General features: G+C 30.7%; 2 protein-coding genes across 4 annotated transcripts; one reads left to right on the plus strand and one right to left on the minus strand.

Moving 5' to 3' along the window:
- Positions 1-1,264: 1,264 nt before the first annotated feature.
- On the minus strand, positions 1,265-10,484 carry LOC113403340 (ubiquitin conjugation factor E4 A). Its single transcript, XM_026643854.2, has 16 exons — positions 9,640-10,484; positions 9,432-9,563; positions 9,181-9,344; positions 8,913-9,092; positions 8,550-8,702; positions 8,209-8,377; positions 7,918-8,053; positions 7,446-7,634; positions 6,989-7,159; positions 6,106-6,229; positions 5,724-5,869; positions 5,412-5,561; positions 4,999-5,242; positions 2,858-3,020; positions 2,489-2,693; positions 1,265-2,310 (listed from the first exon to the last, which is right to left on the minus strand). Exons 1-16 carry the CDS (start codon positions 10,262-10,264, stop codon positions 2,160-2,162), a joined length of 3,102 nt encoding a protein of 1,033 aa, XP_026499639.2. The 5' UTR covers positions 10,265-10,484; the 3' UTR covers positions 1,265-2,159.
- An 872-nt stretch (positions 10,485-11,356) lies between these two features.
- Positions 11,357-18,065, plus strand: LOC113403339 (protein suppressor of sable). 3 transcript variants are annotated; one of them, XM_026643852.2, is made up of 2 exons: positions 11,357-11,540; positions 13,865-18,065. In XM_026643852.2, exon 2 carries the CDS (start codon positions 13,878-13,880, stop codon positions 17,400-17,402), a length of 3,525 nt encoding a protein of 1,174 aa, XP_026499637.1. In that variant the 5' UTR covers positions 11,357-11,540; positions 13,865-13,877; the 3' UTR covers positions 17,403-18,065. The 3 variants fall into 3 exon arrangements, with proteins under 3 accessions (XP_026499637.1, XP_026499638.1, XP_026499636.1); XM_026643853.2 differs by lacking the exon at positions 11,357-11,540 and adding an exon at positions 11,627-11,929; XM_026643851.2 differs by lacking the exon at positions 11,357-11,540 and adding an exon at positions 12,118-12,460.
- The last annotated feature ends 117 nt before the right edge of the window (positions 18,066-18,182 follow it).

The raw sequence follows: 18,182 nt of genomic DNA on the forward strand, positions 1-18,182 counted from the left end.
TTCACATCCATCTCTCTCGGTCGTCCTCTTCCCCTCCATCGCTCCACGCTCACTTATGCCTTAACGTAATATAGTTATTAAAATAATCAAACAAATTGGAATTCAATTAAGGCAAGTATAGAAAGCTTGTAAAATAATATAAGCAAGTTACTTTATTTAAACCTAACATAATGAATATTAAGATAGGTTTACGTATATCAAATTTTATTATTTTTACGATATGATTACTAAATAAGCTAGTAAATACAATTGTAAGCAAGTTATTTTTTTAAATTGCCAGATAAGTATGTTTTTGTTCAGCAGCATTTGCGATCAAAAAAATTAGATTATTTACCAATGTTGATACGGCACGCTTATATATGAAAATAATAAAATTGTCAAAAAAAAGAATAACCAATTGAGTTTCTTTCGCCGGTTCTTCTCAGGTCGGGGTATATTCTTTTTCGAAACGGTGGTAGTGTTTAATTTGACAATCAATAAGTGCTAATAAGTAATAATAAGTAATGCTTCTATATTGAATAAAGGAGTTTGAATTGAGTTCAGAAGGCACATGCATATTAATATATAAGCCAAAAAATAATAAAACTTGGTTCCAATGTTTTACATGTGCTTTATAACTAATTTTATATACAATATAAGGGTTTCAAGATTAGATATAATATAACCTTTCAATATCAATAAATCATTTCGTGTAGAGCCCTTCGTTTTTCATTCCAGGAATAAAAGCCATAGAATGTGTACCATATATAATTTAATATGCACTTATCCACTGATTTTGGTGAACCAAAACAATTGATCAATTTGCAATAAACTTACAAAACTGGTTTTAAAAATAAGAATAGAGATCGAACTCATTTCACATAAAAGGAACAATTAAGAATATATTATATGTATATTATTATTACATGAACCAAAGTTTATTTCTAGCAAAAGTCTAAATGAACGCAAACAACATTCTAAAGGTGTTATCTAAATGTGTTATTTATTTGTATTATATATTTTGTTTATAACAAAATAAAAAAATGTATTATTTACTGACCATATTTTGAATATAGTCCATAAAGTTGGTTTTGCCAAATTATTTATTAATAAAACTGAGACACTTTTGTTATTTTAGTTCATACTTTTATCAGAGTCATAACTGTTTAATCACTGAATGATTTTTTTTGAAATTATAGCAATTTTAGATTTTTGGATTTTTCATATTAAGAATACATATACATATAAAAATGTAACTTAAAAAAAACATTCGCAGATTTTTTTTGTAGTCTATTAGATATTGTGAATAACCTTAAAAAATGTTACAATTATTCTGTATTAAGCATCTAAAACAATTTACAAACACCACATAAATCCCTTAGAATAAGTATTTGATTAAATCATATCAATATATATTACCATCATTTCTGATAGAAATACATGGAATGAGAGAAGATGTTTACCTTTTATTATAATCGTGATATTACTATAGGAGACCTATGCTTTAAAAATAATATATTTCAAGTAAGTCTATGATGACGTTCTCTCCATAAACAATAACAGAAACGTTGCCAGTTATGATATATATTAAGCAACTGATATTATTGTATTAACTAATACATACATAAATCTATTTTTTGGTCTGAGTATCATATGTATCTACCCTTGCGGTTGGCGCACCCCAGGGTGCTAGACAAGCGTATCAATCGTAGTTTATCACAAAGATGTGGATTAATATTGGTTATGTTGGAAGGTAACCTATACGAAGTCCCCGACATCAAGTTAGATAATAGTTACAAAAAAGTAAAATAATGTGAACAGAAGTTTATTAAGAATCTATTTTTTCGAATAGCACATACTGATTGCTGGACGTTTTATCGTTATATATGTATGCACTTAAAAGAACAAAGTATGTAATTTGATGTTGTAAGACCTGAGCAAATATGTCAAAATGAGGAAGAATCATCAATTATAAATTAGTGAGCACATACAAAACTGAATTGAACTTCATAGCAAGTATGGATAAAAATAGTAAGTATAATTTGAATATAAGTAAAGAATCTCCTAGTACAGTGGCCATAGTGAGGCTTAGAAAAAATATAAATTATGATAATATTGGCGATAGAAATTCTAACTTCTCTAGTTCAGTTAAAATGTAAACTTTAAAAAAGGCTAGATATTTAGGAAGTACTTGTCCGGTTTTCTGGTATGCTCTGTTTTTGCTTAGTTATCCATGAATGTATTCGCTCCTTTAATTCTGTATTTGATTTAACTTGATCCATAGACAAAGGAGACCGATTGAATGGATCTGACTGGTCACTTAGAAGATGCCTAAAAGTACAAAATTAAAATTATAATTGTGATCATAATAAAATAGCTACTTTGATGCGAAAGATCATGTATAAATTTTGAATAATTAAATGGAATTATTAACAAAAAAAAAATGTTTTATTCGTACATGTTGTGATTTCTAAGTAAGAGAACTCATGCATTATTTCAATCAACTTACCGAGCAATGGTGGTACGGTCCACTGTTGTTCTTGAACTAGGCAGAATGACAGGGTCCAACATGAGAGTGCTCATAATGGGATCTAAGAATTCTTCGGGCGCATTAGCAAGTATTTCTTCATCACGTTGCCTTTGTTCTGCAATTGTACTTACGCGAGTTGCAACCTCTTGCAATGAGCTTATTAATCCACCACCTCCGATGCGTACTGAGACAAAAATAAGATAACTTTAAAAAATATAACATAGCTTAAGCTGGAAGTTCTACTACCAAGTATTGTATTGATATATGTAATATTCAACCTTAACGAATATCTATAATATTATAATTTATATACATGTTTGATGTAATTAGAATATTAACTATTTATACCTAAGACAGCTTCAGCCAATGTGAATAGCTGTGGAGAGTACGAGCGGCCGTCATCCGAAACTGCAGCACAGAAACGTTCGTTGTTTCCAAGTTCAACATACATGCGGCATATATCCAATACTGTGTTAGCCGGCTCAAATTCGTATTCTTTCATGTCTTTTACCTGTTTTTTTTAAATTATTCGTTAGTAACAATGAAATTCCAAAAATAAAAGTAGTCTGTGATGGTATTGGGCAATTCTTAAGGTTCAAACAATGTATTCACATTAATGCAATTACCATGATTGCTAGTCATTTACCGATTATAAAAAAAAACTTATAATTTTTAATTCATCATTCATAATTTCATATAGCACAAGATGAATTTCCTCTTTAATAGATACGTTTTTGTTTTTAATTTATTATTAATAAATCATTTATTTCAGTTTTTTAACAATTTTCTTATCCTAGTGTTAGTACAAAAAGACTAAAAAAGAAAAAAAAACTGTTAATAATCATTGCTGCGCCACATAATATGATTCGTGTCACATAATTGCATAAGTTTCGAAGATAAGATAATCTATATTATATTATTATAAATACAAAAGTAATTCTTTCTGTCTGTTTGTTGCACTATCACGGCCAAAATACTGAACGGAATATGATATGACGTATGAAGCAAGCTTGAAGCCCCAAGGAAAGACATACGCTACTTTTTTTATTAATATATTTATTTGAAACACCATCGGCATATTCACAAAATAAAGTATTCAAAAATACTGACTGATACAGTGTATTATACCACTACAGTTATTTTCAACACTTTTAAATTTAAAAAAAGAAGTAATACACTCTTAAATTAAATAATAACTAGCATAAACATAATATTAGATATAGGCTAAATGCTTTTTTGCAAAAACACAACAATTGTAATCCTCTAAAAATAAAAATAAAAGTACAACAAAAATAATAATAATGCTACGCACTTGCAGTGTATAATAATTATTTTTTAAAGCTAAAAAGTTTATTTTTTTAAATTGCTATAAGTTATTTTAATAAAAACAAATAATTGCCATGATATTTTTAATAATCCTGTCTAATGTTTTATAAGTAGTATTTTTTTATCGGAATGTAGATTCTACCGAGAAGAACCAGCAAGAAACTCAGTAGATATTCTTTTCCAACATTTAAAATACAATTACATTTTTTATCATCTATATATAATCTTGTATTGGATAATATACTTTTTTTTATTAATGTATTTTTTAGAAATGATTTGATTGATGTCTGTGAACTTTTATTATAGAAACGGATGCCCCAAGAAGGATTTATTGACTTTGCGGAGTCGGAAGCTTTGCGTTATAAACTTATCCGTCTCGTGAACATACAATGATTTTCAGTGACTCTATCAAAGTGATCAATTACTGTGAATAATATTGTTGCAAATATATTGTGACGCAACATTCAGTATTCCTATTAAAAAGTATTCCTGTTAAAAACATCCCCAAGGAAGATTCAATATCTGTAGCGTTACCTCCAAAGTAATATGCCATATGACATAATACTATGATAATAACCAAAATATACTAGACAAGCGGTCTCAATATCAGTAAGTTGTCTAACTTATCTAACCGCATATGCTGCGGGGCTGAGTCTTCCTGTCAGGGACGATAAATGAGGACTACGGAATAAACTTCTGAATAAAGCCACTGAATATATTCAATGCTATTTGGAAGGGTAAAACTACATATTTTGTTTTTTGAGCATTCAAAACTAAATTATTGGTTGTGAAACAATTGTGTATCAGTGATAATGTTTCTTTCCTGTTGACTTTAAAAATCAGTGAAGTATCGTCATAACACTATGTGTGTTGTTTGGTGACGATTCTTCACACAAATATCTTTAACATAGAAAGGGAGGTCATTTATATATACTAGAAATAGAAAAGGACCCTAAATTGATCCTTGTGGAACACCCATTTTTAACGTAGATCCAAATTTTATTCCATTAATGAAAATATAAATAATATCGGCCCCAAATGTGAACCTAGGGTCACACTAGAACATGCGAAGCCGCGGGCGACAACCAGTTAACTATATAAGAATAAGATATAGAATCAAAAAATAAATTTTTATTTAATATGAAAAAAAAATGAAACCTCACCTTAAAATTCTTTTTATTAGGTCCGACAAGATGCAAAAGGAAGTAGTTGAGCATAGACGCAATTCGCTCGACGAGGGTGGGGTGGCAGAAGACGTAGGGCGCGTGCGCCGTGAGCCGCACCAGCGTGCGGATGGTGTCGCGGCCCAGGATGTTGTCGAAGCGCGCCAGCGTGCCCACGTGGGACAGGTTGGCAAAGTTCTGTTCGCGTTCCTGAGCTGGCAGGTTGCTCCAGGCGCCGGATTCTCTGAGATTCGAACATTTTAGACATTTTAATGCAAAATAATGCAATTAATGGCTGGGTTATGGGGGATAATGATTTAAAGAATATAATATACAGTACTTGAAAATGTATCACAGAATGTAGATTTTACTTTTATTTTATATCCAATGTATTATATATTTAATATACTTACTGTGCAGTCTGCAAGGTACGTATTTGAGCCATATTTCCGAGAGCCTCATCCAGGAGGAAAATAGCATCGTTCATTAATAAATTTACAAAACGTAAAAATAACGGGGGGTGTACTGCTTCCATATTCTCTTCGGCTTCTTGTGCCAACCGCCTGAAATGTCCATTATTTGATTTAATTTTATGACCAGCAGTAGGTAACTTTATGAGTTTAATTTTACGGCATGAAAATGTAGTCAAGATATAATTATTAACTTTATTACGATTTATTTAAATATTAAATTATATATATATATATATATTAAAGATATCTTACGTAAATGCTTCTCTGTGTTCTTCATTGTCCCACAAGAAGTCCATGACGAGGTACATGGGACGCCGATAATTGAATTTCTGCTCGAATTGAACGCTTTGACCCGTCATTTCTATACCCACAAATACGTCAAGGAGACATGGAACTAGCTATAATTAATAATACAAAATATAAATAAATAAAAGCAATTAAAAGAAAATATAACGATTAAAGGATTATTATTAAACATTTCATTTTTGCATTATCTATTATCATATTTTTTATAAAATATTGTCCATTGTGAAATTAATTCTTGGCTACTTATCTCAAATACCAATGACCTACGGAGCTGACTGACATAATAATAATATAATTTATTGACATAATAATAATATCTACTTCTTACTTGTAGTCTATGTTGATGCTCCTTAAAAAGTTGTTCCCTGTAGAATGACGCAATGTTACTCAAAGGCTGCTGATCGTCTGGATGATTAGGCAACATTGCTTCTAAGCATTCTGCGAGACGAGCTCTGCAAATTGCATATTAAAAACTTTTATTTTACTATCTAAAAATTAAATATTGTTTTCTTAAATCGAACATTTACATATTTGGCAAATATAGGTCCGGTCTTAACGATCTAGGCGCTTGCTTAAATAATTGATTATAATTAGGTAAGTTAAATAAAACAACGGAAACCGGATTTTCTATTAAATCGGTAGAATTAGGTGGTTCGAACCCTCTAAAATCGGTTCTGGGTACATTGGTCGCGCCTAAGAAGTAATTATAGTAAAGGCGACACGATACGATACATGTAAGTTTCTCATCTTAATAGAGTGAGGTAAATACGTAAAAACGATGAGAAAAAAGTACTCGCAAATGTAAAATGAAAATAGTTTAGGTACCTATTTTACCTAAATTACCTATTTCAAGGAAAATATTGGGATTTGTAATATTTTTAATATCATATCTTTTAAATATGATATTAAAAATATTACAAACGTGACCAATTATAAATGTTAAATTGTTCAAATGTATCTATGTTTATTACATATATCAACAAAATGTTATGATTAATTTGCATTGTCTGAATCACAATAATAATTAAATGAAAAGTAAATTAAATGTAAACAATTTGTTTACAAAATGAAAGAAGTAATTGTTGAATATAAAGTGTATTATAGAGCCTATATTAGAGAAGTGTAACATTTGTAAGTGTTTTATTGGAAGTAATTATAATTGTACGATTAAAAACGTTCCTATCCGATACATAAATTTGAATAGATTGTACCTTAAATGCGGATTGTAAGTTCTAGTCGAATCACCCATGAAGGTCAGAACTAGTGTAAGTGCGGGCTGCAGTAGGCCTGATATGTCTGCTTCATCTGGTAAGGCGCTGATAGTTCTTCGCGCCATCGTTATAAGCACCACTGTGTTTTCTAGGACGAACTCTGGAATACATCTGAAATATAATAATAATTAAAAATTGAAAATAATTTAGGGATGAAAAACTAAATTTTCGTTACTTGTTACTTCAAATATCTATATCACACTGTATTTGTGAAAAAAATAAGTTAAGCTTTCTTTTACATTTATTTTTGTTAGTCAATGGGAAGAATGGGGTTTAGGAAAGTTCTAGAAACAGAGACAATAAAGGATGGCTAATAACTACATTCTTTTATGATAAGATATATAAGAATGTAAAGATATTAGCCATCCTTCAAGTACAATAAATATATATTGCTGACCGCAAGGTATCCGGTGGTGGGGTGGTGATGGGTAGTCGTATAGTCTGCAGCGAGCACGGAGCGTACGAGCCAGCTTGGGCCTCCGTACGCGCTGACACTTGCACCAGCCACGTACATGTCATCGCTTGCAATCGGTGTAAGTTGTTCAGCATGTTTGGCTCCAGTAGCGCGCAACGGATGCTCACGAATCTGTTCGCACGAAAGTATGCAAGGAATGAATTATGCAAACATTAAAAATATTACATAACATAACATAATCAGCCTGTAAATTTCCCACTGCTGGGCTAAGGCCTCCTCTCCCGTTGAGGAGAAGATATGGAGCATATTCCACCACGCTGCTCCAATGCGGGTGGTGGTAAAAATATTAATCGATTACTTATTTTGTAACTATTAGAAAACATTGGACATCAATAATGTGCTGAATGTTTTTCGTGTATATGGTTCAGCCAAAGCTAGCGGCGAGCGGGTTTACTTTGTCATGAGGAAGAGAGCGCGCCGTCGCATGGGCTCGACGGCGCGGTGCGAGCCGGACACGTCGCTCAGCGTGCGCTGCGCGCGGCCCAGCTCCTGGCCGCAGCGATACAGCTTCTCAGCGCACACGCGCACGCCTGTAACAAAACCGAATCGATGCGATAACACATTTATATTGATACATGAAATTCAGAAAATATTTTTCTCTTTAAAAGGATTACAGTGCATGATTTAAAAAAAATAGATTGCCAAAATAACTAAAATTAAATACTACTTGTTATTGTAAACTTACCTAAATCGATACATTTCTGTGTCATAAAGAAGCATTCGGTTACGAAATTGTATGATTCTGAAGTTGGACGCTTAACGGGTTGTCCATCTTCAGATTCTCGTGCAGGGAGCAAACATGTTTCACTATGTAGGCAGTCCAGATGTACAGATTTAGCAGCACATTCTTCTGGCTGTTAAATGAAATCATAAAATAATAAATCCATTTAAATATCTGAATCAATTACAAAATAGGTCAAATACTGGAGATGTTTTAATTTTAATATAGATTTAATACATTAAGTTCTTAAAGATAATATTTTGTAATGTATAATAAATTGCATATAGTTTTGTTTAGACACTTACAGGTACTGCACCATAAGTAGGATCTATTTTTAGTGACTTTGGATCATCCGCTTTTGTACAGAATGGTTGACACAGCTGCAATAGTACTGCACCAAGATTTATCATAAAGCCATCACATACACAAGTCATTGTAGCTGCACTCATTTCTCCAGCCTAAAATATATTTTTTCATCAACATTAGAAACTAAATCGAATTAGAGAAGAAATATTTTAATTTAATATAAGGAAACTATAATTTTTTTTTTTTTTATTCATTATATTAGGGAATATTTTTTATTTCCAAATTAAAACTTTTATTAAATTCATATATTTGTATAGAAAAGTCAGTTTTTGTTATTTTACTTCTTAATTGTTAAGATTTACCTGAATATTCCAAAGTTTTCCTCTGGCAACATTTGTTTTGAGACATTTCCCAATCCAAGTTAATAATCTATTTTTAATTTGTGGTCCACCTTTTAGAAGATTCAAGAATATTTTGTGCAAGTTATTTGTTAAGTGTGATGATGCATTCCAAATCGAAGTCTCAGTCACTGATGTAGCCGACTGAATAGAAATTATTTTAGAGTAATACAGCAGGCAATAATTAAACATGTGTTCTTTAAAAAAATAGTATTTTAATTCTCTTTCTTACCTGATCCATGGGATTATCAAAAAAGTCATATACCCCTGTTGTTGTTCGAGGAAGCACAGAGAGATTTAACAAGGCCCCTATAACTGAATCTTGGTATAATCGTCCATTTGTTTCAATCTTTGGTTCACAGGCTTCAATCAATATTTGTGCCAAATTTGAATTACCTGAATAAGTAAAGTTTGACAACTAAGTTTTAAACATTCTATTGTCAGAGAAATGAGTAAGAAGATTTTTTAAATGTTTTTACTCACTTGCAAATAATTGTATAGATGGCAAAATGTAAATTGGTAGATTGATTATATTTGATTTATGGATATCTGTATGAATTTTCTGTAACACTGGTATCATTGTTTCTTTTAATTGCAATTGACAGTCTTTATCACCTGTAAAAAAAAAATCTTTGATACTTTTTCATTATGTTCTTTTTTTGAAATTGTATAAAAAATAATAGTCAATTACCATCTTCTACAAATGCATTAACCAAATCATTAAAGAATGTGTGACTCTGAGGACCAACATGCTGTAGTATTTCTACTAATTGTGAAGCAAAATCTTGTCCTTCAAATAATGCAGGCTGTTTTAATGCAGTTACTGCATTGCGAAATATGAGTTCCTTCATTTTTTCTAAAGCACTTCTTATGTATGATTTGTCATACTGATTAAAACTTAAAACATTTTCCATAGAACTGAACAAGTATGGAAACACTTGATTCTGTATAACATGTTCCTTTAAAACGGTGCTTGTTTTAGGAATCACACACTGTTGAATATCATGTAATAGAAGTCTTTCAAACAAAGCTTGCTCTAAAGCTTCTAAGTCAATGTAAAATCTAGGGTTCATAGCTCGTGCAAGCTCTTCCAGATACACTAATTGAGTATCTGACTGTCCTTCAATCGCATTAGCATTAATTGTAAAATGAAAAACATTCTGAACAATATTATTTATTGTTTTAATTTTTTCCTCAGCTTGGGATTGATCTACATCCATATCTATTTTTTCGTGGTTAGAGCTACCATTTTCATTAGTAGATTTTCCATCTGATGCTCCTAATAAGCCCGCAAAAGGATTGTTAGGATTAGACATCTTAATTTAAGTTTATCAATTAAAAATAAAACAATAACAATATTTCCGAAGGCAAAATTAAAAGCTTCACATTGTTAATAAATCACTTTCTTCAAAAACTTTATTATAGTGATTCGTTCGAATAGGAATTCATTTAAAAATTCTAAACGTAATCCATCACAAAACGCTGACTGTAATTTTTAATTTCCTTATCACTCACTTGATAAAATTTGACAATTTATAGTGTCACAACTGTCACAAATTTATATTGATGTTGCTAAATTAAGTAAATTATTAAATATATTCAATTCCCTTAATCAAGAATTTATTTGACACTATTGACAAAATATCCTGTTAAGTTCTGTCTTTATTCTTAAAAGATGGAAACTTCCAACAAATTTATTGAATACTGCTCAAAAAAATTGTATTATTTAACAAAACAATAAAAATAAAAGTGTATTACGGAATATTCTTCGAATCGATATTTATTATTTGGTAACCCTGATGAATAGTGACGATGAACTTTTGACGGTGACAGTTTTTTGGAAGAAATATACCTAATTAAACTTGAAACCATAAATATTTTTTTCTATTAACTAGTACAATAATAATATTTTGCCAACCTTTCTTTACTTTTTATGTGATCAAACAAACTTACATCGATTTTATCATTATTTTCCAGTACCAAAGAATTTACCATAAAACAAAAGAATTAAAATATTTTTGCTAAATCTAACGTAAAAAATATTATATTAAATGTGCAATTGCCTATGTAAATCTTAAGCAATATGTGATTATTGTCTATTTCTTGTCTTTTTTTTTTATTCTTTTCCCATATTTACTTTTCTGTTTGTTGCCTTCTTGGAGTAAAAAGGAAATAATAAAAGAAAAACAATAATTATCATACTTTTATTGACTTGAAAATATGTGTTTTTAAAATATGTTTTCCCATTTAATTGTATTATAAATAAGATTAATAAAAAACAGTGGAATTGTTGGTATTTTACATTATCTGTTCATAATAGTTTATTTTAAGAAATATTATTGACTATAACTAGCATTATTGTACTTTTAGGTGTGGCAGCATTGATTCTATATTGGCGCCTCTAATTGTCGTGTTAAAAACTGGAACTAAATTATCACAAATCTTGGCTTTGTTTCGCTGCAGTCGTCGTCCGAATTCGATATCAATATTATTGCGTATTCGATTTGTTACGTCGTCTTTATGCAGCAATGCTATGAAAGAATTCTTTTACATGGCGTATAGTAGTCGCACATAGTGAATTGTTCATTTAATGTAAGATTGGTAACAATATTATGTATTTACTTGTTAGGCCATTTTAATCAAATGCGTGTCCCCAATAATTTATCGCATAAAGTGCTTGGTCTGCTCAAATTGTCACACATGTGCAAATGTACTGCTACACATATTTTTCAACAAAGTTTGATTTCTATTAACAATAGTCCTAATTTTAATTTATATATATGTTGACTTTATTTCTCAAAATGGCGGCTGCTGTTTAGTAGTATGAACGCCATTTTTAAAGTTTAGTCAAATTAAAATTATTTTTTTTATAATCTTTTGTTTGAAAAATTTGTATAGATTTTGCATGATTTATTATTCCTTTTATTAGGGATCACACCCATATATTATTCATAAGGACTATTAATATAAAAGAAATGAAGGTAATATATATTAACTTTTGTTATAGGATTTCATGGTGATGGTTAAATGCTTTATAAAGTTATAACTTAGTTTTACAATAGTATTAAAAGAGCATAACTAAATATTTTGAAGTAAATTTTTAAGGATAATCTTAAATTGTTATACTGTCTATTTAAGATGGTATGTTAAAGTCGCGAGTCACTATACGCCAACATTAGTAAGATTGTGTTAATGTGTGTGTGAGCGTTGTACGCGTGACCTCGAAAAAGGAAGGACAAAATAATATCTTGCCGTTCTAGAAGGCTGACGTCATTCATATCGTGGCGAGCGAGAGCGCACAAACAACTTGCAAGACATTGTGAAATGTGAACGGCCACCCACTGCTTGCATATCTCCTTGTACTACTACTAATTTACTTGAAAGTTGTGGCTACGAAACAGTTAGTCTATTGACTCCTGCCATACATGTTGAATCCATTACTGCGCTATTAATAATTTTAATTAGTGATACTGGACATTCATTCCAATGACAATTGTTTCGACGAATATTAGGTACAGTATAGAGAATATCGAAAATTACTCTTGCTTGAACATGGTACTGATGTTAAAATAAATATTCCTGCATAATTTTAGTACCAGTTAACTTGCCAAACTTTATCTAAATACACATGATAATATATATGAAATAGGGCGTCAGCCTTCTAAATAGCATATATGTATGCGTGAGTATAAATAGCAATAGTGTGCATTCGTACTAGTTGATTAAATTTCACTTTCGATTTTAGGTTGATGTTTAAAGTAAATAATACTTGTTAAAATCGTACGCGTATTTACTTTATTTGTGAAAAATATTAGGTCTCGCACCTGATGGCAAAAGAATATTTTGGCCTTCAATGTATGTAACCTACCTATTTCAAATGGTTGGATTATACTAAAATGGCGGCGGCCATATCGCGTTGTAATTTTAGTAAGAAGTAATTATGATTTATGATCTCTTTTATGAAAATAATTCGGAAAAACAGTATTTTTTTTCAAATACTTATATATGTTAATTTAATTTGGAAGTAATTGAAATTCCTGTCTGAAATCTTTAATCAGAAAGATAAATAGTTTTATTATACATTTTTATTGATCATTATACTACATATTCCACTAAAAATATTTTTCACCGCATGAAACCAATAAATTATAAACCTTACATTTTAAATATAAATCGAAATAGAATTTACGCTAATATAAAATTTAATTAATCTTCATCAACTTAGTTTTTATTTCTTTATTTTTAGCAAATAATTTAGGTCATGGTTAGTTTAAGGTAGTATTTTTCTTGATATCTTGTTTTTATGCGATTTAGACTTTTCACGTAGGTCATATAATTATGTTTGATAATATATTTAAACTAATATCAAGATTATCATTTTAAGAGGCTAAAGATAGTTTTATCTAGTGATAAATAATGGAGTTATTCCTATGTATGTTTTATTATGCGTATGTCTCGTAGGGACTCATTAAAAGTAAATATGAATCTATCACTAAAATATTTTTGAACTTCTATGAATAAATATACATTATATGATTATGGTATACATACATTTTTCGTCATTATTTAGATCGCATTTGGGATGGTAAATAATAATTGTTTATTTATTTTACTTTATTACAAAGGTTTCTGTCTCAATATTTTAAATAGATTTGATTTTATATACATTTTAATTAATACATATATGTTAAATTATATATAAATTATAAATGTTTTATTCGTTGAAACATACAATTTTTACACTTCATTTATTTGAATGAGATTATATTATATTAGTAATAATGTTAATTAATCTAGCGGCTGTTTCGATTTCACAAGGACTTATTAATAATTTTTACATGAAGTATAATTCCGTGTCTGTATTCATTAAAACAAAATAATACTTTTTATTAATTTTCTTCTTATCTCATTTTCAGTGAAAACATCATAATGGCGGATCCAGTAGCAACAAATACTGACGACTTGGAAGATGGAGAAATCGAAAGTGACGGTGAAGAAACAAATGAAGTTACTACAGAAGTCAAGAAAGAAGAATCAGTACCAGATGTTGAAGGCACTAGAGATCAAGATAAAACTGACAATCAAAATTTTTACCACTCTAAATCAGGTAAGAAAAAAAAATCAAAATCAAGTAAAAGCGAAAAGTCAAAAGATAAAAGTAAAAAGAGTCGAAAGTACACGGATTCCGTTGAAGATGATTTTGCTGGTAATATTGAGAAAGCTATTAGAAAAGCTATGAACAAAGCTGAGGGAGGTGAAAATCAAGCTGAAGAGGATGTTGAGGAACGACGAAAACATAAAAAACGAAAGAAATATGATGGAAAGGAAGGGCCTAGTAAGAAACGCAAAAAGCAAGAATATTCTGACGAAATGGACGAAAGCGAAATGATGTGTGTGAGAGGAGCTTCGCCTGTACAGAAAAAATCACCAGATGAAATGTATCAAGATGATGACAGAGAATCATATGATTCTGATAGCAGTCAAGACTCTCGCGGTCATCATGCTCATCGTCAAAGACATAGGCCGCCTCAGCGTGTGAGGAATAAAAACAAAAATGACAGAAGAAGAGAAACACATCCAATGCAAGATCCTGATGGTGTTTGCTTATATTATATGCAAGGAAAATGTCATAAAGGTGATGATTGCATTTACTCTCACGATGCTCAACCTCCGAGAAAAATGGAATTATGTAAATTTTATTTGATGGACTGCTGTGCAAAAAGAGATAAATGTTTATATATGCATGCAGATTTTCCATGTAAATATTATCATACTGGGCTTCCTTGTATATACAAAGACGAATGTAAATTCGCACATGGTAAACCACTTAATGATAGTCTAAAAAATATATTACTAAAACACATTGAGTCAGCGCCTAAAGAAATTTTAGGCGATTTTCCGAGACTAAATAGAGAAGGTGCATTAAAAATGATACAAACCACGCAATTAAAGTTAATGCAACAGTTTTCAGAAAATAATGATAATCAAGTAAGAAACATACCATCGCTTTTTGATTTAAATATACCAAATCCGCAAAGTAATCCCGACCTACAAATGCATCAATATAATAACGAAAGACAGAATAAAATATCACCCAAAGTGCGTCAATCAAGATGGCAGAATGATCATTTAAGTCCAAATGCTAATTCGTCTCCTAATAGCAGTAATGTAGGAAATACGAATGTTTTAAGTATCAAAAATTTAACTGGTGTATTAACACCTCGACAAATATCTGATCTGACAAAAATGGGTATTGAAAATCTAGATCAATTAGGTCAGCTAACAGTATTACAGTTGAATAGTATTGGAATATCTCTGAAACAAATTACCGAAATTCAACTGAACACGATGAGTATACAAAAGTTAGGTCTAATCAACAATATTGAACAACAGTCTCAATTTGGAGGGCCTAATACTGTTGCGAAAGATTTAGATTTACGTGTGCCACCTGCAGCCCCTTCTTCGAACAGTTTATCGATGCCAACAGAATTACCTGGACAAGACGTTGATATGCGCTTTCAACCCAATGTTACGCATGGTGTTAATGAAGATTCATCAAATAATAAAATATTTAAAAAAGATACAAATAGTAAAGATATGATCGATATTGATCAATATACGAAGGACGCATTAAAGTTTGCAACAAAAGATAAAGAAAACATTGATATATCAAATGAGTCTTTAGAAAATGAAAAAGTTCATCAAATTAATGAAGTAAAAGATGTTGATCATAGGGTACTTCCTTTTACAGAAGGCGATACTAGCATTCGACGGCCTAATATTGAAGAAAGCTTAATGCATACTGAAGGTGATACAGACATACGTTTCTTGCAACCAGAACCAATATTTAAAAATCCTGAAAAAAGTACGATAAGTAATCGTCGATCTACAACTGATGACGAGGAAGATAATAATTTATTAATTGATGAAAAATGGTATTCTAGTGATGAAGAGAAGGGTAATAAAAAAAAGTCTCCTCATGCGTCGCCTCATAATGTTTTGATGTCACCACCAGATCCAGCGCCCTCTGTTATCGAACCTTCAGCCGTTTTAAGTAAACTTGGAGATCTTTCTAAAATTGACATTAGCGAAGAAGTTACAAAGCTATTAAATACAATGAAAAATAATTTACAAGACAATAAAACAAGTACTAGTGAAATTCAAGAGCAAATCATTTCAAGAGATCCGCGATCAAGACGCTCCCCAGTTAAAACAAATGAAATTAGTAAACCTGCTAGCAAAAAATCATCACGAGTTTCTATTTATGAATGTATAGACGGTGAACCGACAGATGGGCGTAGGAGAACCGACGTTGATCTCAGACAAACAAATAAACCTTCAGGATTTGGAGACACAGATTTAAGACAAGGCACAAGTGGTGATATTGATTTACGTTTAGGTTTACCCTTTAAACCACTTCCAAATTATACACCAGCTTCTGAAATTAATGGTTCTATTAACAGTCATCCACCCATTCAATATAAAATGATTTTAATTCATATACCCCGGCCTGATTACACCGATATTAAAAACAGTATCGCAAAATCACAAGCTTTAACAGATCCTAGGCTAAGGAAAGTATTTAGATTGTCAGTTGAAGAATCAAATAGCGATAGTGAAAAGTCATCTAAAGTTGTGAATACAGCTCCTAGAGTAGATCCTCGTAGAAAACCGAAAGATTCAATAGAAAACATTACTGAACAGAAATCTAATTCTTTAGAATTACAAACTATTCTACAAAATTCAAACTGGTATAAAGAATTAAGTTCCACCCAAAAAATATTTGTTAATCAACATTTAGCACCTGTAACCCAAATGATTAAACAATTTCAACAAGAAAAATTACCAGGTAAAAAGTTTGATTTAACTTCTATACAAAGCAATACTGTCCTATGTAATGTTTTCACGAATTTAGGTATATCATTAGGAGAAAATGGAGAGTTCGCGTATCTGCCTAAGCCGAAAGAAGCTCTATTAAAAACACCTATTAATTTTAATCAAAATTCAAACCCGTTTTCAATGAATAATAACATGCCAGGAGGCCCTGGTGCTATGGAAGGTAATATGAATATGATGAACATTCCACCAATGGGAATGGGTGGAATTGGTGGAATGAATAATATGAATCACATGCATGGTTTTAATCAGTCTTTACCGGATCCAAGAGGCGGACCAGCTCCGGGACTTTTAGGTATTGCTCCAAATATACCTCATAATTTTAATAACAACAAATTTGGGGGGCCACATAACTTTGGAAATATGGGTTACAACGGTCCACCGGGAAATGATTTTAACTATATGGAAGGCGATCAAAACTTTCAGCGGTTCCCTAACAGAGGAGGAGGTCATCGAGGACGAGGCAACGATCGGTGGAATCGGGGCGGATCCGGGAGAGGTCATAGAGACCGAAAAAATTTCAATGAAAGAGGAAATTGGAAAAATGACAGACATTAATTGTCGTAAATCTATGCAAAATTATGCAAGTATCATGTACCCTTCCACATACTACAGAATGTGATCAAGGTGATAATTATTAGTAACGTTAGACTTGTTAAGGTAGTTCATTTTTATAATTTATTATATTGTAATAGCGTAAGATTTTCTGTACAAGGTCTTTAATAGTGTAAATATATATTTAACGAAGTAAATCGATTCACTATAAGTTTCGCGTTATAAGATTAATCATATATAGCTAATTATCTTTATTGAAAATAATAATGAATTTAAGTTCATTAAAAGTACTCATTATACGAGCCAAATGTTTAAAGACTGAGTGCAGGTTTATAATTGAGTTTTTATGTTTACTATATTAATAATATGAAGGTCAACTCATAGTAACATAGAAAGTGATTTCACAAACATAAAGCTCTTTTTGAGATATTAATTATTATTGTTATCTCAACAGAAGAATTAGCAATATTATATATTAATTAAAGTAAGGATACCCTGATATGTCCAGTAATTTTAACTAACAAAAGCAATATGATACATTACAACTACGAATGTTGAACAATTTTTGTAAAATATACTAAATAAGGAGACTTCCGACTTGTTTGTAAGTGATAGAGATTTGTATTAATAAAAATTCTACTGGACTTAATAAATTTATGTTTAATATTTGTGTAATGTCTTAATTCGATACCTTAATACGTATTTGATATTTGACCGTTAACTGTATTGAATTTTAATTATCTTTTTTACAGACAAAAATGTAATAAAACTACGAGAAAAGTA

Source organism: Vanessa tameamea, chromosome 13 (assembly GCF_037043105.1).
Source record: "Vanessa tameamea isolate UH-Manoa-2023 chromosome 13, ilVanTame1 primary haplotype, whole genome shotgun sequence".
Lineage (NCBI taxonomy): Eukaryota > Metazoa > Arthropoda > Insecta > Lepidoptera > Nymphalidae > Vanessa > Vanessa tameamea.